This window comes from Athene noctua, chromosome 1 (assembly GCF_965140245.1).
Source record: "Athene noctua chromosome 1, bAthNoc1.hap1.1, whole genome shotgun sequence".
In the NCBI taxonomy this organism is placed as follows: domain Eukaryota; kingdom Metazoa; phylum Chordata; class Aves; order Strigiformes; family Strigidae; genus Athene; species Athene noctua.
Window position 1 is genome coordinate 177,940,420 of NC_134037.1, and position 27,484 is coordinate 177,967,903.

General features: G+C 36.7%; 1 protein-coding gene across 10 annotated transcripts in view; it reads right to left on the reverse strand.

Moving 5' to 3' along the window:
- The window catches only part of CNKSR2 (connector enhancer of kinase suppressor of Ras 2), a 223,420-nt gene that overhangs the window by 128,673 nt on the left and 67,263 nt on the right, over positions 1-27,484 (reverse strand). For 9 of the 10 annotated variants that reach the window (XM_074906092.1, XM_074906062.1, XM_074906102.1 and 6 more), the window contains exons 5-7: positions 18,743-18,784; positions 7,619-7,738; positions 922-981 (exon numbers count right to left, since the gene is read on the reverse strand). In XM_074906092.1, coding sequence (XP_074762193.1) covers positions 922-981; positions 7,619-7,738; positions 18,743-18,784 — 222 coding nt within the window. The remainder of the gene's footprint in view (positions 1-921; positions 982-7,618; positions 7,739-18,742; positions 18,785-27,484) is intronic. The other variant, XM_074906110.1, reaches the window with a different exon arrangement.

The window sequence follows — 27,484 nt, forward strand, 5'->3', positions numbered from 1 at the left end:
GAAGGGATGAAAACAATATTCCTATTTTATTGAGATGTTAACACAACCACACTGCAGATCTGATGCAGCAGCCGTAAATACCATGTAGGCAGTTTGCACTTTCCACAGCATGACACGGTAGCAGGATAAAACAAACATTTCTGACAGCTTCATTTTAAGAAAATGCCATCAAGATCTTTGAAAGGAATTGCCTAAACCATTATGGAACAGTTCAGTGTTGTTTAGTGCTTGTTCCATGTTCACTGAAGATTATGGATAGAAGCCTTTACCCGCAAAATTATAATTTTGTGCACTTTCCAGCATACAGCCACTTCTCTAAATATGGTATACAAGGAAAGGAGTTGTATGTCAAAGGCATTTCAAAAGTAATCTGTTATGTTTTGCTTGCTGTTTAATATCTTCAGTGGGAATCAGTACACTGGTAACAAGTGCTCCTTTCTATAGGCATTACTCAGAAGTTCATGCAGAAATATATGGTTATTTGTCAATGTGAAGGGATGTCCTCATTTCCATGCATTTATTTTTTACAAAATAAAGCTTGATAGGTGGAAAATATAAAAGCTGTTTGTCTAATACTGCAACAATCTCCAGCATATCAGCCTATACATAAGAAAGACATTTATCTTTTATTCACAGAGCAAAGTAACTCCAAGACAGCTACTTCCTATCAACATCAGCATTTTAGGCATCTTGCAAGAACAAATCAAAACTGATTCTCCTGGTCCTCAACTGGGAACAACTCTTTCAATTCTGAGGTAAACAAGCACAAGCGTTTCTGCTGTCCAACATGCTACTGGTCCTCAACAGCCAACTAGCACAATTTTGCAAGCAAAATGTAGTCTATAGCAGAAGGAAAGCATAAACCACAGGTAAGGTCAAAAAGGCTTCCAGGCCTGAACATACAGTATTAACAATACTTACATTTTCTGTTGTTCCAGTAATTACATGGAGACCATCATATGTTGATTTAATGTACATACCCTAAGAAAAAGACATCATGGGAAAGAATTTTTAAAGTGTTTCACAAACCATCACCATCCAAACATAACTTGTATATCTCTAAAAGAAAACTATTTTTTTTTTCCTCCTTTCTTTTCTTTTCTCCTTTTTTTTTTTTTTTTTTTTTTTTTTTTTTTAAGATTTGTGGACTTTTAATGTATGCCATTAGGAGGAATCAGTCTGGATTAGGAAAGTGCTTTTTGATACACTTCAAGAACAACAGCCCAAATGATTCTGGCCCTAATTAGCAATAGCAAACTAAAACTTTTACCACAGTCATCTCCATAACCACTCCCCATTTTTTTTAATACACTCCTTCAACTACAAATATAACAATACCTGATCAGAAAAAAAAAAAAAAAAAACAAAAAACCAAACAAAAAACCAAAACAGAATTACAAATTGCCTTAGGATAATCAATACTTCCATTTTGCTCTGGAAGCTTTAAAAGAACTGGAGTCTCTTGTAGGCAATGCTGCAAACATAACTTTCAAACTGATAACTAACGCTCTGAAATGTTTGTGCAAAATGGCTCTAAGACTTTCTGATAGCCTCACTCATCTCAGTGAACAGTTCGACTATAAAACTCAATGATGACAACTTAAATGTCAACTTTATTAGCTATCCCACTTCTTTAAAAAAAATATGGAAAAGGAGAGACAGATTATGAACAGACAGAAGTTGTTGCATGGGTAGTCCAAGACAGTGTCTCAAATCTGTTTTTTCAACAAGTTGTAATTCAAACATTTTCACAGCATCCACTAAGACAATGAAAGAAGGAAAAAGAAGGGATAATTGGCATACGCTGAGTGTTCAACAACTTCTGAGAAATCTCATTTCCCCCAAGCAGATCACAGAAAGCAGGTGAATACTGAGCACTTGAGTAAACATTCTCTCCATAACCTACTTTTTCTCCTTTTAATCAGAGTGCCACAAAGTCTGTCTGTTCCTAGCAGAGGAACAGGGTGCATCACTGGTGATTAAGTATGGTAAAGGAGCAAAGAAGACCTATCAGGTTGGACTAATCCAATTTGGAACCAGAACTCATGGACATTTTGGTAGTGGAAACAACGAAGTACCACCACCTTAACAAAGTGAATGATATCCCCAGTGACAAAAAAAAAAAAAAACCAAAACACCAAAAACCAAGACTTTATAAGTTTCTCAGGAGAGTGGGCTGCACAATACACAGCAGTAATGGCACCAAATCCAGTTGTCATGTTTTGCTGCCACAGCTAGAAGAGAACAAAGCAATAATCTGCTCGTTACTATACAGACAGAAGTCCCTAGCATGATCATTCAAGTTCCAGCTCCTCTATGCACCTTCAGCAATTTTTCCGTTGATTGGCTCCATGAACATAGTTTCCTGCTTAACTCAAGTTACCTCAACTAGAGAATGGCAATTTCTTATACATTTATCCTCACAACACCCCTGTGAGGTAGGGAAATACTAATATACACACATTTTACAGACAGGGTAATGAGCCACACAAGAGGCTGAGATATATCGGCATTTGTTATTTGGTACGCATACCTACCTACAAAACCACCACAAATCAGGTCTTAAATCCATCTCAGGATTCGAATCTAAGTGACCTGACCATACACGCTGTAACATGACAAGAGCTGAAATCACGATGACTTCATGGTGACAAAACTGTGTCGGGTCCCCACACAGAGCAATTTCTGAAGAAAGTCACAGGGTTTTTTTTATTGACAGAAAGTTACTGCTTTCAACTTAAAATATCAGGGTGAAAGCCAAGGATAAAGTCTCACACTTAACGGTTACACAGTGTTTAGTTTAGTGCAAAGTATTATTGTGAAGGATAGTAAGGTCATCCAAGTATACTATTGTGGCAGAGTGCAATTCACATTCAATCTAGTCCTTTCTACAAATTTTAAAAACTTTGAAATAGCAAAAGAGGAGAAAGAACTTTTGTGTAATTTTCTTTAAAGACACTGTACACAATTAGAATAGAGAGGGAAGAGGGAAGCTGCAAAAAAAACCCCAGATTTATTCCATATGTGCAAAATTAATAAATGTTAAACTAGTACTATGCCACATTAAGTTTGCATGAGCCAATGTAATTCTGTCTACATAGCAGCTTTTAAAATAGAGAGAGGTAACAGTTTGCAACAGCAAGAGGAGCTACTCATTCAGCCACATTCCTCCACTCCTTGTTTTAAGAGAACGATATATGGGAAATGGTACAGAGAAGAGAATGTTTCTGGCATATATTATTTGATTTGGAATGGAAATAAGAATACCATAGACATTTACAAGTTTTCTCCTCTCTGCCTCCTTGTGGCTGCACAATATCAACAGTACTTTTAGCGATCAAGAACACAGGGGAGATTAGTGTGTGTGCTGTTCATTTGTACTGAAACAAATTGGCAGATACACATCTTGGGTATCCAAAGATAATGCCATGGTCCCTATGAATGTACAATAATCAGTTAGGTCAAATAAAAGGAAAGATAATTCAGTTAATATGACTAAAATAACCATAAGGTAACCACCCTAGTATTCAAGAACAAATGTATGCCTAGATTAAAGATAGGGTAACTCAGAGATTGTGCTGATCAGTTATGGGCAGAAGTCTAATTTCAATCACTACATTTTTTTCTTGGTGTGAACCAAGTTAAGGTTTCAAAAAGAGCCCTTGTGGTTTTTTTTGTTTTGGTTTGTTTTTTTTCCTTTTAAAGAATGAAAACTGAATCTAATATAATTTTAACATATTTCATGCAATGTTGGATGGAAAATAAGAGAAGATACTGATTCCATTTTATCACACACGTAATTGAATTTTTATTCTTTCACTATCACACCATCTTAATGGAGTCCTCCAAAGTTTGCAAGTGCCTCTTTAATCCCAAATAGTTTTCAGAACTCTTTCATAATTTTTTCCCAATTCCTCCAGTATTTCAAACCAAGTAATTCAGGTGAAGTATTAGGAACAATAGTACATTGGATTCCTGGAAAATCCTTCCTAGCCAGGGTGTCAGCAGTGCACCTTTAATCAGCTGCCACATCCTGCTATATCTACAACTTGCGTTTCATGAGTGAATTCTTTACATGGCAAGCTCATTTTGTGTTTGCTTCAGCAGGCAAAGGGGAATCCAGAACAATCAGTCTCATGTTCTGGTGAATCCACCTTTGCATTTCTGGATCTAGCAAGCTAGGTGAATAGTTGCAACTTGAAATCATGTCACAGTACCTGAAATGACTAGGATTAAAATGATAATATGAACCGGAAAAAATTGACATTCAAGATTAACACTTGCCATAGCTCTGAGATATTTTGTTCTATATTAAAGATACAATAGAAGGAGACTGTTGAAAAAAAACTTCCCAAGGAAAACCTGGTTACCTGCTTTTAGTCTAATAAAACATGTACAGTATACTGCTTCTTTACTAGATACACACACTGTTTTCATTCAAGCAGTAGTAGTTTTAAGTCTGTTTCATGGTAAAAGATACTACCTAAGCTAGTCAGTTTTGTCTCTTTCTAGAACATCAGTAGTGTAAAACCACAAAATTAAATTCTGCTTCCTGATACAGATGAAACAACTTCCAAGTCCTCAAAAGATAAAAAAGAAAAAAACTGACCACACATGGGAGCATGACAGTGATTGCAAAGCTGACCACATGAATCCATTTTAGGGCTTTTTAAGTAATTTTCTACCCTGACAACTACCTTTTCACCCTCACTTCACAGCCACTGCAGGCCATATCTCTTCGCACAGTAACACTCACATAAAAACACGTGTATGCAACCAGTCACGTAGCCACACCTGAGCAACAGACCACGGATAAAGGGGAAAAAAAAGACAAGGCAAGAAAAAAAAAAGCAATACTAAAACCCACTCATAACACTGCTTTACCCAATACACAAGAGTTTTCCCACATTACACCCTAACAACATTTTCTGCTTGTTGGGTTATTTAATCTACTTTTCTGATACGCGTTAGCTAGTTTTAATATCTATTAGACATTGTAAAACCTGCAACACATTTACCTGTTCCTTCCACATTAGGGTATGAGTCTGACAATTTACATTTACCTCTGTCTGATACTTACGTTTCCACATGAAAAGATCAAAGATAGTGAACCAACTATTTGTGCTGATTAAAACACCCTGATAGCGCTCCAATCTGTATTAAGTTGTAAAAGCTTCAACCATTTTCTCAATTCCATCATATATTTACCATATGACTTTAGGGAAATATCATTGGTTTCCAGAATTTTTATTTCCTTCTCTTCTTTCCTTTTCCTTTTTTCTCTCCCTGATCTACTTAAGCTTCTTAGATATTAAATTTGACACGTTAGATATTCTGTTTATTCTAGGTGACAAAAAAAATCTTCCCAGTTAGAAGCCATCCTTATCCTTTTCCTTCTGCTTGAAGTCTTTCCATCTTTATAGAGGTTTGTATTTAGTGATTGTTAGAGCCAGCACGGAACTGTCATGTGGGTCAAAAAACTGGAAGAAAGTTGACAATAATCCATTTTTCCACCTCCAGTGTTGCACATATCCTGGAAGAAGATCCAGAAGTTATCAAGCTTCACATTCATTCAAGTGCTCCTGATGTACAGAGGACATCCACAACTCCAGGCTCCACCAATTTTTAAACTGATACACTTAGCACTCAACAGGGTAGTACTGATACACATTCACTGTATCTCAACTGAAAGATATTAGTTTAAAAAACAAACAAAAGCCCAATAACCCAAAAGTAAAATTTTCATATAAAGCACTAAAAGCAACCTGATAAAAATGATCTGTTAGTAAGATTGACACTGTAACAAACCGAAAGGTATAACATTCATCCTTTCGGCACAAAAATCCTTGGTAACTGCTCTGGAGAGCTCACAATCTAGAGGAGACAGCACAATATAGAGGCAACAGAATAGTGGCATACAGGCAAGGATAAAGAGAGAAAAAAATACAACCGCATCAAAATAGCACTGTATCCTTCTAAGGCTTGTATACTGCATGGTTGGTATTTTTTAAAAATATATTTAATTATTTTTCTGACAATGACATGGTGGTCTTCAGTCAGTATCAAGATCCTGTTCAACTGGTTCACAAACACATATTAAAAGAAAAAGCCCTGCCTCAAGACCTGCCAGTTTAAACAAACAAGATAGGCAGAGGGTGCATAACAAAGGCACAGAGGGGAAAGATATTCTCTATCTAATCAGCTACCCAGCTGGAACAGACCCGTGAAAATCATTCTTATTTACAAAAATACCACTCCCCATTTTTCAGTCACTGGGGGTTAACACCACCCTACACAAAGACTAAAATGGGGGGGGAGGGGGGGGGGAAGAAAGTCACAACACAGAAAGAAGAAGAAATAAAAGATCAGACAAAAATGAACAGAACTCCAAAAAAGGTGATAGAGAGAAAGGGGAAGAAGATTTCTTCATTACAGTAGAAGATAGGATTTCAAAAGGTCGACTGCAGTGAACTGGTGGAAGAGTTAAAATTACGAGTGAAAGAGAGGGAGGAGAGAATCCATAAAAAGCTGAAATCCTGGATGACTAGTTTGAAATGGATTCAGAGATTAAAAAAGAAAGCCAGTGGAGGAAGGGAATACAAACAGGAGACAAACAAATGATGGGGCAATATTTACTCATCCAAATGTTTGGGTTATTTCTCATATTTTAACTGTGATTTTCCAAAACAATGTAAAATTAGTTTAGTGTACAATTGCTCTAAGTACCTTGGCATACTAAATTTGTCAAAAAACTCCAAAATGCAACAACAACCAACCCACAAACCAAAATACTCTCTGAAATTACACCATCCAAACAACTTCAAAAACCTGCTGCAAAGAGTACAACAGTAGTCCTTCTTACTCAAGAAAATGCAATAAAAATAAACATAGGCAGAAGTTTCAAAAGCTATTTCATTAGACAAAAATGATTAACTATATTCTGATCACCTTCTACCTCCAAGGATTGTGGAAGAGATATTATTAGTGATGTAGTGTCATACAGCTGTAATTGTTATAAGTGTTGGTTTTTTCCACATGCAGTGGGTGTTGGATACTTGAGTAAACAAAATATCAATGGTCAACTCATAAACAACAAACACAGGATGGCCGCAGTGAGCCTTTACAAGCACCTGATTAAGCATGCAGAGTTCTTGCAATAAAATTCAATAAGCTACTTCTCAACAGTGCTGTAGAGCCCTCGAATAACTTATAAAAAGCTTTATATCCCAGAGATACTACGAAGCATATTCCAGAATTTGACAGGTTCTGTGCATAAACCCACGCAAACTTCTTGGTTGAGTTGATCTTAGTTATTTAAATCCCTTCAGACTTCAAGATCCTAGAATAATCTGAACCATTTTTCAGAAGCTGGTATAAATGGCAAGAACTTCTTGCTCATTTCTTTCTGTTCAACTAAACTCTTTGCATACATCGGTCAGACTTACAAAATACTTCCCTGTTGGCCCAACTGCATGGAAACCAAACTAACATGAGAAATCAAACTATTTTCAGACTTTAAAGTAGAAAAGGCTAAAATGTCCTATTCTTTTTCATATATACAAGTTATTTTCACTTTCTCATCCTGGATGATGGGTTTGAATAACTGCGTACTTCTTACCAGCCCTTCACTTGGCTTGATGTTTGTAAGCTGGATCACTTCAAGGTGGGCAGACTGGGAAACTAGTGGATCAGAAGACAGCGAGATAATGTGATCACAGACACCAGAGAGAGTTTTACACTAGGAAAGAAAAAAGAAAATAAAATATCACAATAAGCATACCATTGCTAACTATTTGCATATCCACCTACATTTTAAATCATTGAATTTTTAAAATACGTATTAAATCACATTGCTGAATCTACAAGGCAGAAGGGGAAGGGTCTCAGTCAGCAGCACAATACAAAATCCATTTTCTGTGATGATCCCAAACTGACACAGCATCAGAGCAGGGAAGAACAAGAGACAAATACTTTTGCATCTGAGTAGAGAAAAAAAGCAACTGCGTGAGCTGCTCCCATGCACTCTCAGAGTTAGGTGCCCTGACTCTGAGCACACAGGGACACAGGCACGCAGGGGCACGTGATGAGCTCCAACCCTACTCTCTGCCTACATCTTTTGCAAAGACATTGCCCCCAAACCCCACTAATTTCTGTTGAACATGCAGATGATCAGCACAGATGAAAATCAGGCTCTTAATGATGATGGGTAGCTCCCATTAACTCTGAAGTTTATTCTATACTAATAAAAGATGCTAATTGACTTTGGACTGAGTTTCTCATGTTCTACTGCTGCCAAGCATGATTTACTATTGCAGGCATGAAGATTACAACGAATAACCACTTCAGGATGGAATAATTCTTCAACCTGTTATCCTTGGCAGCCTCTTCGTAGCAAGATAGAAGTAAAATGTTTCTAAAAAGGCTGGGACTGTCAAACGGGTACTGTGTATCTCCACACCTCTCACTCCCGGAACACACTCTTCTCAGAAGCAGAGAAGCTGTGATTTTTTCCTATCATTCTCTCATATTTCTGGAAGTAAGTGATTTTTGAGAGTTTCAATGTTTTCTGTGAAGTCCCCTTTCAGCAGCTAATGCTGATTTATTGGTTCAGGTTTCCAAATGCGTGTTTTGTCAGCAAATTCAGGGATTAGGGCATTCTGGTCCCAAAACTGAGGGTACCTCCAAAACCAATTAAGAGCCAGCTTAGCTGCTCTCAAACTCAAAAGTTGAAAGCTAACCAGTCTCCTCAAATGACTGAAACACAACTGCACACAACTGCTGCACCAACCACTATTCCAAGATTGCAAAGTATGCTTCTTAAAGTAAAAAATATCTACAACAATGCTATGGAAGAATACTATAAAACTGGATATAACCTTCTTGACAAATCACCATTATAATTCCAAATGCCAAACTACAACTATCTTATGTAAAAGGAAAGTAAAAAACCTGAAGTGATAAAAGAAAAAAAAAATAATCCAGGGACAATGAAATCTTAATCCTGTTAGAGACCATTACATTGGGATTTCTCCTCTTTGAATTATTCACAGTCAGAAGTTCAGATTTGTATACAGATGGCTTGTTTTATTGAACAGTAATGTTTCAGAATGAATAAACAAATTGGAATCAAATGGAAAACATAACAAAATTTATATGACCTTCTTCCAGAGATAGTATTACCTTCAAGCATAGACACACAGACACACCCCCTTCTGCTTTATCTGTATTTCATGATGAAGAATCATTACTGAAAAAAGAAAGCTAAGAAATATTTTAAATGGGGTTAAGAATGCCTTGTGCTTTGTGTGAACTAGGGAGGAAGTGAAAAAGTGAACTTTATTGCAAATTTGGGGTTTTATGGCTTTTTGGATACAGGAAAATTGCTTTGAGCTATATTTTTAAAAGGTAAAAATGATCTAAAATTCCATAATAAAAATGAAAGCTTAGATTTCCTCTTTGTTTGGCTTTATTAATACAATGCTGTTATGTTATTTGTATTTTCATCTCTCTTGCACCTGACAATTATTGAAAAATTATTTTTAGAAAATTACAGAACACTCAGTTCTCCACGTGCAGAGTGAAGAGACCTACATTATAAATCATTCTGTGGTGATGAAAACTGAATTTTTCATATATATTTAGACTTGTACTCACCCACCTGTTCTTCCTATTATTCTCTTCTAAAACTCCTGAATTTATGGGGTCCTTAGCAGTTTCAAAGAAACTTCTATTTACAGTGAATTAATGTATGATTTTTTTCTCCTGTTCCCAACTGTTGCATTGCAGACAGATGCCAAAAAGCACAGAAAAGGAGTGTTCCTACCACCTAACACAAAGTATGCCATTTCAAGTTCACAGACGTGGCTCCTTGTTAAAAAAAAAATCGTTGGCTGCCTTGACAGATGACGGGGAAAGGAGAGGAGTGAGGCAGGTCTAGGATGTGGCATGGAACAGAACCCTAAGCTGATATGCATTAAATAGCTCCCTGGAGCAGCTGCTCTCCCTCCATAAGAGGGGTACAGACAATCTATACAGTAAGCCTATGGAGATCAGCATTCCAATATGGTTAATACATTGGTTGCAATCCTAAAACAACGTGGTGTGAATATTCCCCAAGAGGAGCTCTGGGAATACTGGATGCCAAAATCACCAAGTTACTATGATAAAAAAAATCTGCCATATGCTTACATACATTTCTAAAAGATTATTGTCTTTTGGGTCTTGCAGCTTTCTTTCCATCTTAGATATTTATACCATTGTCCAAAATCATGATATCATGCCCATTCTAAGCACAATAAATGAGCCACAGCAAAGTCCCTAGAGAAGACCCTATGATTAGAGGATGCTCTTTCATATTAAGCCTTCAAATTCTATGACCTTTCCAAAATGTAAACACTAATTCAACATGTGGGGATGCATACATAACTTTCTTCCTAGAAAAATGGTAGAGAGGCAAAACTTTGCTGCATTGTTATTGTAAAAATCTCCTCCACTTCATGAGTGCCCAGATCTCACCAGAATGAAGACAAAAGTTGAAGACAGAGAACTTTTAAAGCTCCGTTAAATGTTACCGTTTTTTTTACCATATATTATTATTAGAGGTGACTGGAAACAGAAAAAGAAAATAGAAGGTGTGGAAAAGTGAAAACAAAAGTTCTTAAATTACTTTTCTCAGTTTCTGACCAACAGAATCAGCTTTTTCTTCTAATACAGCACTAGCAGACCTGAGTGATTCAGTAAGACAACATGCTGTGAACTAAATGCACCCATAAAGAGAGTTTCTCAATAACAGTCACTCCAGATGAGAGCTAATCACAACATCATCTGCTCAGTAATTATAAAGTAGTTTGTCCAGCAAACTTATTTCATTAAAACATGTTTTGCTTTGCTTGTGATAAATGTCTTTTCCTTTGAAAGGTAAAGGATGTTTGCTGTAGGAGGATTTTGGATTTAAGACACACTGCTATCGCATAGCAAACTGGCATATGCATGTTGCCTGCACTTCCAAGGAATGACTAGCTAATTTGTGTTTAATGAAACTACTCATTTAATTTCAGAATACTATGCATTTTATTTATGTTTTCTTCTTCCAGCATAATTTCAAGACCTAGGGAACAAACAGCTATTTTTTTTAGAAGATAGGTCTTGGTTCTGCCCAACCATCCAAAACTTTCAGGTGATACAAGAAAATATCTAACAACTCCAGATTTCTTCTGAAAGTATAAGAAGCCTTTTTGTGTTAGAATACTACAGAATCTCACAAGCTCCCCTTAACTATTACACAAACAGTTGGACTGTAAGTAGGATCAAGTTTCTATTGGGCTTGTGTGAAAGGCAAATTTTCATGATCTCTGAGCTTGCCCAGAGACAGGATGGCAAGGGGCCCACTCTTACATAGCAGGTATCCATCCTCTCCCCACTGCAAAGACAGGGTACACAGGCTCTCACTGGAAACAGGCCCCGAGGCTGACATAAGCAAACTAATGCATTTTTCCTTGCCTTTACTATCAGAAACATCTCTTTCATGGTTTGTGGGTTGGTTTTGTGTATCTGTGGAGGATGGGAGATGAAGGAGGACAGAAAATCAGCCCCAGGAATATCTGGGAGCTTGAATGGCTTTGGGACATATTCATAAGGGTACAGCCATGCAAGTTTCCAACAGAGCTAAATCAGTGGCTCTGAATGTAGTTACCATCCAGTTCCTGCCAAGATTATTGTTGTTGACTTCATTGTCCAAGGCCTTTTAATTTACCAATCAGCATAAATCAGCACACAGACAAAACAGCCTTTTCAGGAGGAGCACCTCCTCCCCATTAGGCCTCTTTATGCAAAAAAACCCTTGGACCTATTCAGTGGACCAGGACCTTCCATGGCAAAGATGCTGTCCCACGGCACAGGAACAACGTTAATTTAGTGGAGGCAATATGCTACTGTATTTAAAAAGTTCTCAAGTAAACTGCCTTTGACTCCTCTATGCTCCTCTTCCTAAACCACTGTGGCTTATCGGGTACATTCCATATTCATTCAAGCAGCAACTCTGCCTAAATCTGAAGTTATATTCAATGATAGTTTGCTTCTACCTTGGCTAAATTTTCCCTAAGCTCACAAGTCTTCACTGGAGCTTTCAGCTTGGCAGATGCAAAGCCAATTTCACAAATTACGTAGATGTGAGAAAAACAGGGGTGTTTATTATTACATTTCTATCATCATTATTTATTAATAATAAGTTCTTGAATTCTTATTTTATTTGATGGAAAGCAATGGTCTGACGTAATATTTTGGATGTAAGCTACTCAAGTAATTTGAGTGGTAGAAAAGCACACAAACAGCACACCTTTGCTATTCATTTTGCTCCTCACAATTTACGAATGCATTATTTTTCAGCGTAACAATTCAGCACATGGTGTATCATAGATGTGTATTTTAGTTTCACTAAAATCAGAAAACAGTACAACTCACCTTTTCTCTCAAATGGTAGTTACCTTTTGTTACTTTGTAAAGCTATATTTCTGTTTATGTAAACACTTTTAAGGAGATCAGGATCCTTTATCTCTTGTAACTGTTGATTCCCCTCCTGCAATACTGTAGCTAGTACTGCAAGACACACAGGAGCATCCAATTGCTCCAACAAAAATCAGTAGGCATTAAAAATGCCCAGTCTTTCTCGAACTGCACTCAGCCTTCAGTTTGCAAGGTATCTGAAAAAAGGACAAGGATCTGGCTAGGCCAAAAAAAAGCAACTTACAAAAGAAAAATCAACAGATGATTACATTTTCTCCTTTTGTCATACAGTCCCTGTTCTCACTACAAACCTTACAGCAATGACTTCAGTTGTGGTAACTCATCACTGCACTTTAGTAATAAATTCTCCTCTCTGTTCAGTGACAAATTTATAACTGCAGATTAAAGCTACACCACAGTATTTATTTGCAAAGCTAAATGATTCAAAGGGGGATAAAAAAATATCACTACACAGCATATAGTTGTCTGGTAGAAATTCAAAAGAGAAACATTTTCTTTAACTCAGTAGGCAACTAGTTTGCACCCCAGAGCATGAAGAATGAAAAAGAATACTAAGTTTCTACCTGTATTTTTGGACGGTAGTGTACCAATTTCTAATAGATTTTCCACAATTGCTCCTTCTTTCAGCCAGAGAGATGAGGACCTAAAGATGACTACATTAGATTTGCATCTGTTCTGATTCTCTGTGACTACTTCAATTTGTGTTGGGAAAATGTCTGTCTTCTGCAGCAGAGTGGAAGTACTTAGGGACATGGCTAGCTTCAGAGGCTTCCACAAGCTGTGGCCATTCCTCCAACTGTTCAGCTGTTATCTGTTCAATTTGGGCAGCTCTAGGGTCACCAAGCATTTCTGGTCAGCGAAGAGACGTGTTTGTTCCTGTCCATAATTCTACACAGGCTAATGACCAAACTTAAGTCTATCTTGCCAAGTATTTGCAAAACTGAAGCATCCTGGATAAAACACATTCCTAGGGCTGAGGGGAAGAAAAGCACCAGCTTTCCCCATCAACTCTCTCACCTACGTCACTTGAATGAGCAATAGGACGCCAATAATACACACAGACATTCAAAATTAAGAAAAAAAAAAAAAAAGTACTGACAAAGTTAAGTTTAATCTGTTCAAAAAAAAAGCTCAGTTAGTTACAACTGACTGATATGAAGCAACTTGTTACATGAGCATTCAGGATGAAGTCTAATTAGTTATCTTCAGCCAAAGCAAATAATTATTAATCAATTAATTTTAGTCTAAAACGTTAGTTGTACTATAGGAAATACATCAGTAACTCCAGCAGTCTTAGAACCAGCTGGGCCTGGATTTCATTTGTATAAACATGAATTCTGAACAGTGAACTAAATCTTATTTTGAATGCAAAAAGAGAGGCTTTGATTAGAAAGAAGTTTGCTGGGCCCGATTAGCAAGGTAGAAACTCTTAAAAGCAAGAAGGTGTTATTTTGATTTTATATGATACCTTTGATGATGCATTTTTAGTTGATTATAGTTCTATAACAAATATTCAAATGTCGTGGGCAGGAATGAATTATCATCACTGTAGTTTCTGCAAGGCTCTTTGCAAAAAGAAAGCATTCTGATCCATTACTTGTTCTTTTCTTTTTCAGTTTGGTAAGTCTCTTTTAATTTAAATAGCTCACTGTTTCTCAAAAACTTCTGAATATTAACTTCACTCTGTGGCTCTACTATCTACAGTTTTCCAACTCAATAAAACAGTATTTTTTTTCAGGAAAAGTAGTGTAATTTTAAGAAAGTGAAATTCCTTAGACAAACATGCTCTTTTTTTTTATAGAATTAAAGTCAAAATAAAATCCAGTTAAAAATTATTATTAATCTGACTGGAACCCAGATTCTACTTTCTATAATTAGCACTTCATTATTTACTCTCACTTTAATACTCTACTGCTTCATGTGGATTAATCTGAACTAGATATTTCCATCATACACAGACTTGAATAGCTGGATGGAATTAATTAATTATTCTTCAAAGATTTTAAAGTTCCATTCAAACTTTCACAATTACTAACTTATTAATTCCCTAAATAAACAGAACGGATATCCTTTTAAGTTGAGTAGTTTTCCATATATTTTATCATCTCAAGTTAAATAAATATAAAAACTCTAAATATAAACTAGTAAGAGCATACTAATTTCCAATTTTGAAGCAAACATCACACTTATGGCTTATCATTTCATATTAGGCCCACTGTATTTTAAAACCTGTTCTTCTTAAGTTAATATTTTCTATTGCCATGTACTTCTGTTGGTATTATTTTCTGGTGATATTAATTTTCTGTTTCTATTAATAAATTATTACATTTATTTATTTACTTATTACATTGCTTACTGCGCAAAAGGTAACCTGGAAAAAACACTCAGAAATAAAGTGGCAGAAATATGAAGCATTTATCTGTATTCATGAATATTTCAGAAGCATCAACATTTTAATGAGCAAAACCCAACACATTATATTCCTGTGTGGTTTTATGCTTCTTATTCCACAGAAACCAAGTGCTTGTGTGAATGAATTGATAGGAAAAAAAAAAAAACAAAAAACCAAACTTTAAGGAATAGAGATGTCTTTAAAATAATTGTTTCAAAACATCTGCAATTCTAGAGCAGAAAATTAAAAAGAGACATTTTTTCCCAGACACACTTTGCAATTCCATTTAGAAGAAATAAACGAGTTGAAGTAGGCCATTTCTTAAAACTTCATCAGTTTTCCATAAGGCCTTTTTCCCTTAGATACATTTTTTGTGTTTAGTTGAATAACACCAATTAGTTTACTACTTAAGCTAATACGGTGAGTGACAATCAAAACATTTTTATATAATATTTGAAACTCAAATTGCTTGGAGTAAACAAAAATATGTCTTTTTTGAATATATGCTGAAGCTATACAGTCCTGTCTCCACAGAATATGATTTCTTAAATGCATCATTGGTATCTAAAAAACTAACATCTGAATAAGTTTATCGACACTAAAACATGCTATCTGTAGACAAGGTGATTCAGCAGTCTCTCCACATGAACACCCACGATGCCATCTCTGAAAAAGTGGGCATTCATTTGCTTTTCAAAAGAAATTATTGCCATTAGAATATGTGCACATTAACTATTTTTTGCCCTACCTAATTAAAGCAAACCAATCAGTCATTTAATTGAGGATCTTGCCCTTGATGAGGGATGTTGTCTACTGAACCATCCTTTAGAGGAAAAAAATTGTACACTCAGTGACGGGTTAACTTTGGAGGTGCCCATGTATGCACTTGAATAGCAGCAGAATGGTTTCACATTCCATGCCTGTGCCCACACACCCTCTTGCCCCCCAATTTGGCCCCAAGTAGGCTTGCTCCAGGGGGAAAAGGGCAGTGTCCCCACAGGAAACGTGCTTACAGAGATCCAGCCCCTGAACCACAGCACATGAGTCCAAGATAACACTTTCAGTCACATGAACAATGAAGATATTCAACCCAGAACAGAGTTTCAATCTGAAGTAAGCCAGTGGACCACCAATAGGTAATGTGGACAAAAATCAGCTACTTTGATCCTGTGATCTGCTCCTAAGGTGGTAAATTTCTTGGTGTCCTAAAGAATAACAGTACATAACTGTCATTTAATTTCTTTTCATTTCTGTAGTTGTACTCCTTTTCTACTTACGTAAGAAGGATCTCTTGAAATTGACTTCAATCCTTAGTGGGAACAATACTTTGCAACAAGGATTTCCTTAGGCTGATTGAATGCGTTGCTAATTAGATGTAAGTCATTGCCTTTCACTTTTGTGAGGAACCTTGTCTCCTTGTGTCATGAAGAGAATGTGGCTCATGAAATCATACAGGCTGAGCCCATGGCTTCAAATTCAATTTCCCCTCTAAGTCATCCCAGCAAACACAGTTATATGTTGGTATCCTATCATTCAAAGGCATCTGGATGTGATGCTGGCCAGACACCATTTCTGTTATCTCCAGGAGTTTGCACAGATTGCAGATGGGAAATGTACTCAGAAAATGGACTTGCATTTAATGGTCTTTGAATTTAAGAAGACAGAATTTTTCTCTATATCTGCGTACATGTTCTCTCCTCCAATTCTTTCCTAGTTCTCCCAGCATTTCTCATAAAAGATTTTTTTCTACACCTTTACCAAAGTTTACTACTATTCTTTTTAGACCAGAAAACCTTCTTTTTAACATTCACCTCTAAATTTACTGAATGCAGCCTATAACAGGAGATTTAAATTCTTAATCCCCCTCTAGAACATCTTAATTTAGTTTGTTCTCGTGCATTCAAATATTTATCTCTCATAAGGTATCTAACATTCTGCCTTCTTTGACACTGGCATAAAAATACCATTCACACTCTCAAGAGCCTGACATCAGTAGGCTTTTCCCCTCTTTTTAAATTTACCTGTTAAGATTGCTCCTCCCCAGATTGTCTAATGGGCTAAAGTCACAACAACTTTTTCTGTCTTCCAAGGAGAGGGGTTATAGGGAATTGTGACTGCTTTCAATTCCAATTCTATCATCAACTTTTTCAGCTGCACATGTAAAATACTCCCTTTCAAATTCAAAATATTATTTCAAGTCCCATCTTTTAATTATTCAATCACAGATTTATGTCTCTCCCAATTGCTTTTGGTCAGCTTTTGTCCCTTAAGATCGCATCCATCAGATGAAATGCAACACGGTCAGAAATGGTCCAAGTTACATGTAATACATACAGTAATTTCTACTCCTAGGCTTCAGTGAAACATTCAACACAGTTCATGTTTTCTTACAAGCCTGAGCACTAATCATAGAAGCTAATTAATCTCTCCACAATAATACATATGTCCACTTGTCACCACAATGAAGTTACTGTGCATTAAAAAAAACAAGCCTATGTGAGTCTGAATGAGGTACGGTAATATAATTTTTGAAACCTGTCTCAAGTTTGTGCACCCTTAAATAAATCCCAGTCAACTTCCTCAAAATTTTCTGTTGAAGACTATATTAACTGATGCTTCATCAGCTCTAAACACTGCCAGCTCCCTTTACAATCATTTGTGCTAATTTGTAAAAGATATATACTGTGTATAGCAGATGTCAGAACTCTTGGCTCTCACAGCAGAAAACAAGCATGTATTGAAAACCAGGCTATATATAATGATTTCAAACTTACAACACTTAAACTTTTGCCAAGATTATGCAATTAAAAACTTCATTACTTAAATACTTGAAGAGATCAGCCTAGCAAAGATGATGATGATGTCAGCCTCACTAAAATTGCTAATTCTTTGTATCCCACAGGGGAAAAATGTCAGTGAAACTTGGAAATACAAGGAGATGTTTTAGTCCACATCACTGTGAAATCAAAGCATCAAAAACATTTCATGTGGGAGTACTGGGGGAAAAAAAAAAAAAAAAGTATAACAAAATTTACTGGGAAGCTCACCTTCTAAAATAAAGAAAAGCTTAAGCCCCAGTAAGAACAGTAACATAACAAAACCTACCTAAATGTGAAATACAGTGAATAAATTAAACCAACTTATTATGCACTCTTAGGAAGAACACCTTCACATCTCAGTTTTAGAAATAAGCTTTGGGTTAACTTAATACTCATTAAACTACAGCCACAACATAAAACACAATTTCATATCTAAAACTTAGGTGCAGCTTTCAGACAAAGTTTACTCAAGCTTTGGAGTCTCCATCCAACAAAGTCCAGCCTTTCAAACTGCTGATGACTTTCATCTGCTCTAGTTATTATCAACAGCGTTACAGATTCTGGGAATAGACTCTTGTATTTATGCTGAGAATTCAAAAGGAAAGAAATGCATTAACTTTCCTATCACTAGGCTAGCTCTGTGCTCCTATAAGGAATAAAGCTGTATAAATGAAGCTATATCACTAACGGAAATACATATTTCATAGAAACCTAGCAACCAACTCTCTCTCAAAAAAACGCCTATTTTTCAAAATCATTCTTCTGACCATGGTTTATAGATAACAGATGGCTCTGAGCCAGACAAACACAAGGCCTTGAAAAGTTCCTGGCTTCTAATATGCCAAGTTTGGCTTCCATAAACTCATTACCTATTCACAAGTAGTTCCATGAATTCACTCAGTCATACTCACACTGCCATTGCATAGAAAAAGCACAAAACACGCAGCTCTATAATTCTATGTAGTCTGTACAAATAATATTTATTAATAGAAATCCAAATACTACTCACCACATGAAGAATTTTATTCTCTGTTTCATATACTGTGCAATCCTGAAAAAGTAAAGCAGAAAGGGCAGGTTAAATTGATCCAATCATTCATTCTTCCTAGATTTATCCTTAAAAAGAATTAAACTGAACTGAAAAGTCTTTAGGATGAAACAAAGGATTTCAAAGCCTCAAACACAACAGAAAGTTTCACATAACCAGAGTGTGAAGCCACCACACAAAGGAAATATCGTTAAATGTTAGTATCTATTCACTAGTTCCTGTTGCTTCCTTCCTTGAGACAGGTAATGATTCTCCTTCACTTTACATCTTTTTGGCACATACTAGCTAGTCACATGTATGCCAGACAAGTGGCCCATCCCTGACCACAGACCCAGATAATCCACTTCTAGTAGTAACACTGAAAAACAGAGGTACCAGCAATAGTCTTAAGTAATTAAGAAAGAAAACTAAGCTGAACAATTCCTGCTGAGCTGAGCTGAACTGACATGTTTGCACAGCCTGACAAAGAAGAGCAGGAAAACCCTGAGAGGAAGAAGAAGATAAAAGGGAACCACTGGTTATTTATAATACTCCATGCAATGGGATGGAAGACAAACGTGGAATACAAAACTCATAGGAAACTTGAGTTGGACCATCTTATTACATACAGCCTGCTGGGGACTGCATGCACATTGTTGTCACCTTATGTAGCATGTGAGGCAGTGTCTATAAGCAAGACTAACAGATGGGAGGCTGGGGGCTGTGAAAGCTTTTCTGACGGGCCAAAATCTCAGTGGATGTAGAGAAATGGAATTAGCAAGGCAGAGAGCACATGAAATCCAACCAACATTGGTGAAAGAACCACTCATTTCTAATTTCGTCATACACTGTAGCTTTATTGTAGTCAGTGCAAGCTCTGATTAGAATGGATGCTTTATATCCTACCTAATAACCCACATGAAAAACATGACTAAGTTTTCATGCTTTACATCTCATCTTTAAATCAGTTTATCCTGTTAGAAAAACAACTTTGTTCTACACAACTGCTTTTAAAAAGTGATCTTTTAATCCATAAAATGCTTCTAGTGTCACTCAGGCAAGAAAAGCCAATGTGTTCTTAAGCTTTATACAAAGCAACCTATGCAGAAGGAGCAGGTTGATCAGAGAGTATTTTCCTAATAGCAGCTGTTGGCATTCAGGAAACATTTGCCAGTAAGTACAGCCAGAAAGAAAATCTAACATGTTTAATTATATGCAGACATCAATGAAGTATTTGCAATCTTAGTAGCAAAACACACATTTCATTGTTATATGTGGGAGGGCATGTAACATTTTTCAATCTGGATACATCTATGTTCTGCATGATTTCTTATGAATCATTTTGTAAAAATAGCAGGAAGGGATTGCAACATTTACACTGAAAAAAAAGAGACATGCTCTTAAGCAGACAATTATTTAATTGGTAATTGAAAGAGTTTACTGTAAGGTTAAACATTCAGCTTAAAGAGGATACTGTTTGAGAAGTCTCACTAAGGGAAGGACCCTGGGTTCTTAAATGCTGTAGAGGTTTATTACAACCAAGAAAACAATGAATAACAGAGAAACATTGCTACATCCTTGAAATGAAATTCTTCCACACAGTCATGAAGGAAGCTAAAGAAATAGCTGACAATAGTTCTGATAAACCATAAAAAAAAAATGTTTCTGAATCTACAAAGACTCTAAAGCAAGTGGAAATCTCCTCAGGCATTCAGTCTATGTATAGGGGCAGGTGGCTTCACCCTTAAATTCTCTCCTTGACACACAGGTCGCTACAAATCCAGGGTCTGGGAAGAGGAATTCCTAAATGAGTTCATCGCGTAGCAGACAGCTGATTGTTGATGCTACGTCTTCATATTCAGGTATGAGAAAAAATAACAGTTCAGTAAACCATAAAAAAAAAAAAAAAAGTGGAGGAGAGCAAATGCAAAGCTTAAGTAAAAAACCAATTCCAGAATATACTTTTTCCATACATGAATGACATCCAACTAAACATAATTCAACCATGAACTCAGGGAAATGTTCAGGAATGCAAAGATGAATGCTGGCATAGCCCAGAGCAGCCCTGAAGTCTAGGGTTCAAAGAAACCTAGAAAAGGTCACCAAGCTGATCCCTGCATCATAGCAAGTTCATTTTAACTTCCTGCAGCCATCCCTAGAGATCAGGGCTGAGACTGCTTCCGAATGACCCCAAGAGCAAAACCTAAATGTCACTTTCTTTCAGTGAACAGTTTATTTCCCCTTTGATTTTTAAAGTCACTCCACTGCTTTGTGCTTTATCTTTAAGCAAATGCTTAGGATAACTGTGCCCACCCTCTGCAAACATCCCTTAGGTAGAATGATATGCTGAAGACTTATTACTGGGGGCCTTTACCATTTACAATTATTGCTTTTTCATACCCATTTCATTTCAACTAAAAGAGCTTAAAGCACCTGAGAACTATAAAAAGAGTCACTAACCATACAATTAGCAATAAATTTGTATTCTTAATAGCATACCACCCACAGCTGCAGAACATCTCTTCCTTCCACACCTAGACTACAAGCCTATATCTTACTCCTGAAAGATTTTCTTAAATATCTGTTTAACCATAGTATCAAAACATTGCAATTAAGGTAAGAAACAGATCACACACAAGTTTAACATCAACTTTTTTCTACTTTAGAAAAGCAGGAACACACAAAAGACCTGCAAGCAAGCTTTACTCCTACACAAGCTAACAATCTGCTACTCAGTGAAACAATACTGTGACTACCCCTGCACTGAAATACACAAGGAGATGTTTTACTTTTATCTGTTTATTCTCTGAACTTCACACATATATTCACTGACAAACTATAACTAAAGCTAGGCTATATGATCTTCATCTAAACAACCTAACACAACTTCAGCTGAAACAGCAATAAGGTTATCTTCTTTTTTCTCTAAATTATTTTCTAAAATATTAATAATGCATATTGCTAATAAAGCAACAAAAGCATTTCTGTGTTAATTTATACTTCCTAAGATGTAGTCAAATATTGGCCAGTAGCAGTTTCAGACAGTATCACCTGCAAAGAAAGAGAAATAAGAGAGGAATATGATGGAACGACTTAATTACTAGTATCAGATTTTCATGGTCACTCTTTCCAGCTCTGCCTCATGCATCAAAAATGGCAGAAGTAACCTTTGTGGAGGCAGGTGGAACTAGGCTAAGATCCTAAAAAAAAAGGGAAACATAAGGTCCAAAACTGGACGAAAAAGAAAAAAACATGAAGTAAGGGAGGAAGGCAAGATGAGCACAAACAAACCACAACCATCAGGGAGAGGGTTCTTCTGCATTTTCAACACTAGTATAATTTTAAACCTATTTTTAAGACTAGCAAGACCTATGCTACACTGCAACTGAGAGGCATCACTTATATTTCTTCCAGAACTTCTGACCTTCATAACCACAGTTCTGCATTATTTCTACAAAGATTACAAGTTTTACCTGCAAAGGTCCTACCACAATGTCTATAAGTAACACTTACTAAAGACATTTAAATTAAACCCGCTGAATTAGACAGTACATTTTGGTGTCTGGTGACACTGACTGGTGGCAATGACTGCTGACAATGTTGCAAAATATACACATCTTACCTCACCCTGCCCCACACATTGCTAGAACAATTCACACGAGGCAACACATATAAAATAATTTGTTAATTTTATTTTTCAAAAGCAATGTTTATGATGTTTTATTTTTCCATTTTATTTTCTTCTCCCCTCACTACTATTGCCTTCTTTTTAAACATTTGTCTTAGTACGTCACAGAAGTAGGGAATGGGATCAGCTAATTACACCAGCACTCTTCTTATTCTTTAGTCCTTTTCTTTGCACCTGAATTGATTAAATCTCAACTCAAAACGTGAAATACTGATATCTAGAAGACCTGCCAATTCACCCTACTGCTTATATATCCCACAGTGAAAAAACGTTTATGCACTTCTCCAGTACTATAACTATGGGATAACTATGGGATAATATCCAACAGAAAACAACTATTTTTGCATATCTATGATCTGGTTTACAAGTCCAAGTCAGCAACCAGTCAAATTACCTGTTGCAATTACCTGTTAAACACTTCTCCTCTCAGGCTACTTGCAGGTTATAAGTCTTGAAACACACCATCATTACTGGTTCTACTACTACTACTGCTATTATTTTTCATGGTTTTGCCACATATTCTAGGCAGCTGCAGCACTGCACCCTTCCTGGCAGTTCCTGTCAACTCCATGACTTAACTTCAGAATAAAGTTACTCTAGGTCAGAAAATAAAATATAAACATACAGATAGAGATACAAAAATGGAGAATTGCAGAAATGTTTATTAGCTCTTTCAGCAACAAAACAGGAACATTTCAGCATTTCTAGTAATCCTTAGATCAGAGTGCTCAAGAGAGGACATGGACTTTCACTATTTTATTATTCAGCAAAATGCCTTAGTTACTCATTTATATTTAGTCATCCTAATTTATTTTTTTCCTCCAAGGCAAGGAAATTTCCTAGGTGGAACTGATATAGAAGCAGGTTACATGATTGTCAGGAACAAAAACCAGATCTCCTGATTCTCAGGTAACATGTTAGCCCAAAAATGTCCTTTGTGAATTCATACGATAGTAGCATTGCTCAAAAGCAGGCTGCATGGTGCTACAGAAGTGGAGTCAACTGGAGCAACATGCAAAGAACAAGAGCTCGCCATGAGAGAGTTTGTTCTCCAGGCAGCTTTCAAGCTGTCTCTGCTGGAGCTTCTTCACTGTTGTTTTAATTTGTTTTCCTCTGCAGTCCAATTGCAACATGAAAGCAATGTGTGCCTTTGTGTATATTGCACTGTTTTTACCAGTATTTTGCTGATAAAATGTAGGCAAGGTTAGGAACACATTTTTAAAAGTGGTAGTGAAATTGCCTGGGAAATGCATCTTTCATGAGCAATCCCACACATCTTCCATGTCGAGTTTTAAGAGGGCAACAGCTAGATTTTATGTACTGCTTAAAAACAGATGTCTGATAGAATTGCTGTCACCATGTCATGCAAAATGTTCTAAACTATGTAACTCCAGTACTCTATATGTAACAAAAATCATTAATTACATGATTGCTAAAAGAGGGTTCAGACTCTCATGCATTGCCAAACCTTTGGCATAAAATCTCTCTTGAGCAATGTAGCCACTGGTTGGAATTAATCCAAGCCATCCTTTAAATCCTTTTGCTTCTCAAATTGACTAATACCAGTATATGGCAAATGGATGGCCTGTCAGTCTTGCTACTTAGCAACAATAAAACTACGGCAAGACTGAAGTTTGCTGGAGGCATCACTGAAGGTTCTCACAAGAGTTCTCAACAGCAATGATGACAAAAGTCTAAAGCTTTGCCAACACATGAAGAAGGTAAAAGTTTTATAGTTGTCATACTATATTCATTTATTATTACCCTTTATCACTTTTCTCAGACCAAGATAGTGGTACATGATTTCCTAAAAGGCACAAGGGTAAGATAGGTTGAGTTAATTTAGCCTTTCAATACTTAGAAAATGCATGGAATAAATATCCAATACAGTTGATGACAGCTTTGAAACAATAAACTTGATCAATATAATATAGGCTATGGTGAAATGCTGTGTTCTATAGAGCATGACAATTAGAAAATTGAAGGATATTAGGAAACTCTGCTTAGACTGTGATTTACAGGTATGTCTGGGTAATTACCAGAACAATAAAATCAAATTGACAGATACACAGCTCTGTTCAACAGCTCCACTCCAACCCCCTTTCACAAAAACAAGAAACAACTCTTCAATACCCCCAAAGCTACAGGAGCTTGAAATCTGGTAACATTCTCCTCTGGCAACAGGCAAAGAATAAAGAGCATGACACAGGCAGAGGCTTCCTGAGGTGCTTTACCACATCTCATATTTTAAGAGGTCTAGCAGGACTTTGGATACAAATGTGTGTGCCCTGGGGACATCAACAATTACAAATGTTTGGAACAGAAAGATGGGGAAGGGGAAATACCTTCTTCCTGACTCACTACCTGAAATGCAGTAACAAGCTCCTCTTAAGCTGTGCAACAACCCAACACTTGCATAGGTAATCTGTGGCTGCTGCCATACAAAATAAATTTTCAGAATTAGACAGCCATTGTAAAAATCTATACTGTATTTCTAAGAGATAACCCCAAAATATTTGCTTTCCTTGGCTTTCTTCCCACCAAGCTGCTCCAAAAGAATCTCCTGTCATGGCTGTTCCTCCTGCTTCCAACTGCTACAGTCCCAGGGAGCTCCATCCTCAACTCTCCCCTTTTCTGCAACCTCTTCCCTATTGCTCAGCAGCCTCCTAAAATCATGCTGCTTTAATTATCATCTCTGTGCAGATGAGTCACAGATCTCTTGTCCCTTCTGTTCACATTCGCAGTTCAGAATCTCCTTCTGGATATTTGCCACCAGCCCCAATGCAGTATGCTGAAAAGCTGAAATCACGTTTCTTCCCAAACCCTCTCTTCTCCCCCTTCTTTCCCTATCTCTGTCAACAACTCCACCACCTTATGTCCCACAAGCTCACAACCTGGGTGCCATTTTCAACTCCTCTTCGCTTCCCACACAAATCCTGTCGATTTTCTTCCCACTGCCGTTCAGAAATATTTGCTTTCTTTCCCGTTTATGCTACAATTATTCAATCCCTGCAGTTTCATGCCACTGGGTCTATGGCATCCTCATTCTGTCATTGATTCCTGCCCCTCCACACCGAAGCCAGAGCTCATCTGTATCTGCAGCAACGCACTCTGTCCTCCCCCATCGGAAACATGCAAGAACCAACAGAAATGGGAGAAAACAGAATGGTGAGCACACGCCATGTAAGACACTAAGGGAAGAGAAAAAAAAAATCTCTATTGTGAAAAATATAACGCAAGCTACTAAATAAATGCTACATAAGAGGACATTTCCTATGCAACATACACAATGCTCCTAAAAGTCTAGAGCCTTTCCCTGAATATTTAATGAACCTGCAGTTAAGTTCATAACCCTTGTATACAAACTAATAGCAATTACCTATCTTACTGAGTACAAAGAATTGCCTTAATTTTATTTAAACAATCAGTGTGGAGTGGCACCTATCACCATAGTAACAGAATACTTCATGTGAAAATTTAACGCAACTTACATAAATAACCCAAAGATCAAGCAACTACTGGGAAAAATTGCTTGCTGGATTAAGAGAGATGCAATGCGTACACTAAGCTCTTCTATCTTTCTTAAGTAATTTTCCATTTCCAATTATTTCTACCCTCCTTTCTGTAAAACGCATCATCTTGCTTTCCTTTGGGATCTGGTCACATATTAGTTCTTAATTTTCATATAGAGAGTAACACTTCATCCTGCTATGCTGTTTCTAAAATGAACTGGTATACCATCATGTCAGAAACCATAGCAAGTATTTAGCACTGACTAAAATCACACTGATACTTGATCATATATCCTCCTAGAATCTAAATGCTTATGTGGTCTAAATTGAATTTCAGCTCTTAGGGTGATTTCTCTACATAGCGATGTTCTTCGCAGATAAAAATAACATTCACTGAAACTATCAACAGATGAGACGTTGGAAATGAGGCAAAAATGAGGTATCCAAAGGAGAAAAAACAAAGTGTGAACACCCTTTTTTCCACACCTCTAATTCAGAAAATTAAGCATCATGCATTCAAACCCAAATATTTTCTTACTGACATGCAAAATAGTTTGTAGCATGATATATTCTGCAGTTCTTAAGTTTTCAATGTCACTTCCAGGACCATTTAGAGATAAATAACTTTTCACTTCTGCTTTTCCTCTAATACTGTAATGAAAAAGAATTCTGGTTTATAAAACACAATTGCAGCACAATATTTCAATATTTCATATAGTGCCTAGGTGGTTATTCTGCCAACAGAGGAAATAAAGTTAATCAAACTTGAGAAAAAGTAATGACATTTAGGTAGCTGGTATTTCAGGCTCAGCTATTGACTTGAATGTTTCATATCAGATCATCTGAAATTCTGTATGTATTTTTAATGGATTTAAGCAAATAAACCCACACGTGCCTCACATTATATTCCTGAAATAAAGACTGACCCTACACTTTTTCATGCTCAAGTCTTCTACTAGCTACTTAGCAACACATAGTTTCTATAATTCACTATACTGAAGTGAAATCTTGCTTCGCTGCACCTGGTTATAGAGACTCTACAGTCTCTGGAAAGGGACATCAGTTTCCAAAGTAAAAGAAATACGGAGTATAAATCTTCACCTCTATTGATGCAACCAACATAATCTTAATCCATCTTCATTAATGATTAAATTTAGCATTTATAAAGAATTACACAGGAAGCATGGCATATCCTGTTTCTGCGTCTATTCAAATGGAAACTGTGATGCCACTTAACACACACACTGACACAGAGCCCACAACAATCAGTCTAAGGAAAAAAAGGTTTTATTTAAAAGGAAACATGTAAGATACTAAACCACATTTCCCCCCTCTGTCTACACTTTATCTCAGTTTCCACCAACTTTCTGCTACTTTTTGCAAGTGCTTCCATGAGTACATGAATTAACCTAACAGTCCCTGACTCTTTCACTGTCACCTTGACTCACTCAGGCTCATTTTCTTGGAAAAATTTAACAGCTGCATTGGTTTATCAGCATATGCCCCATCAGAAAGACTACTCTT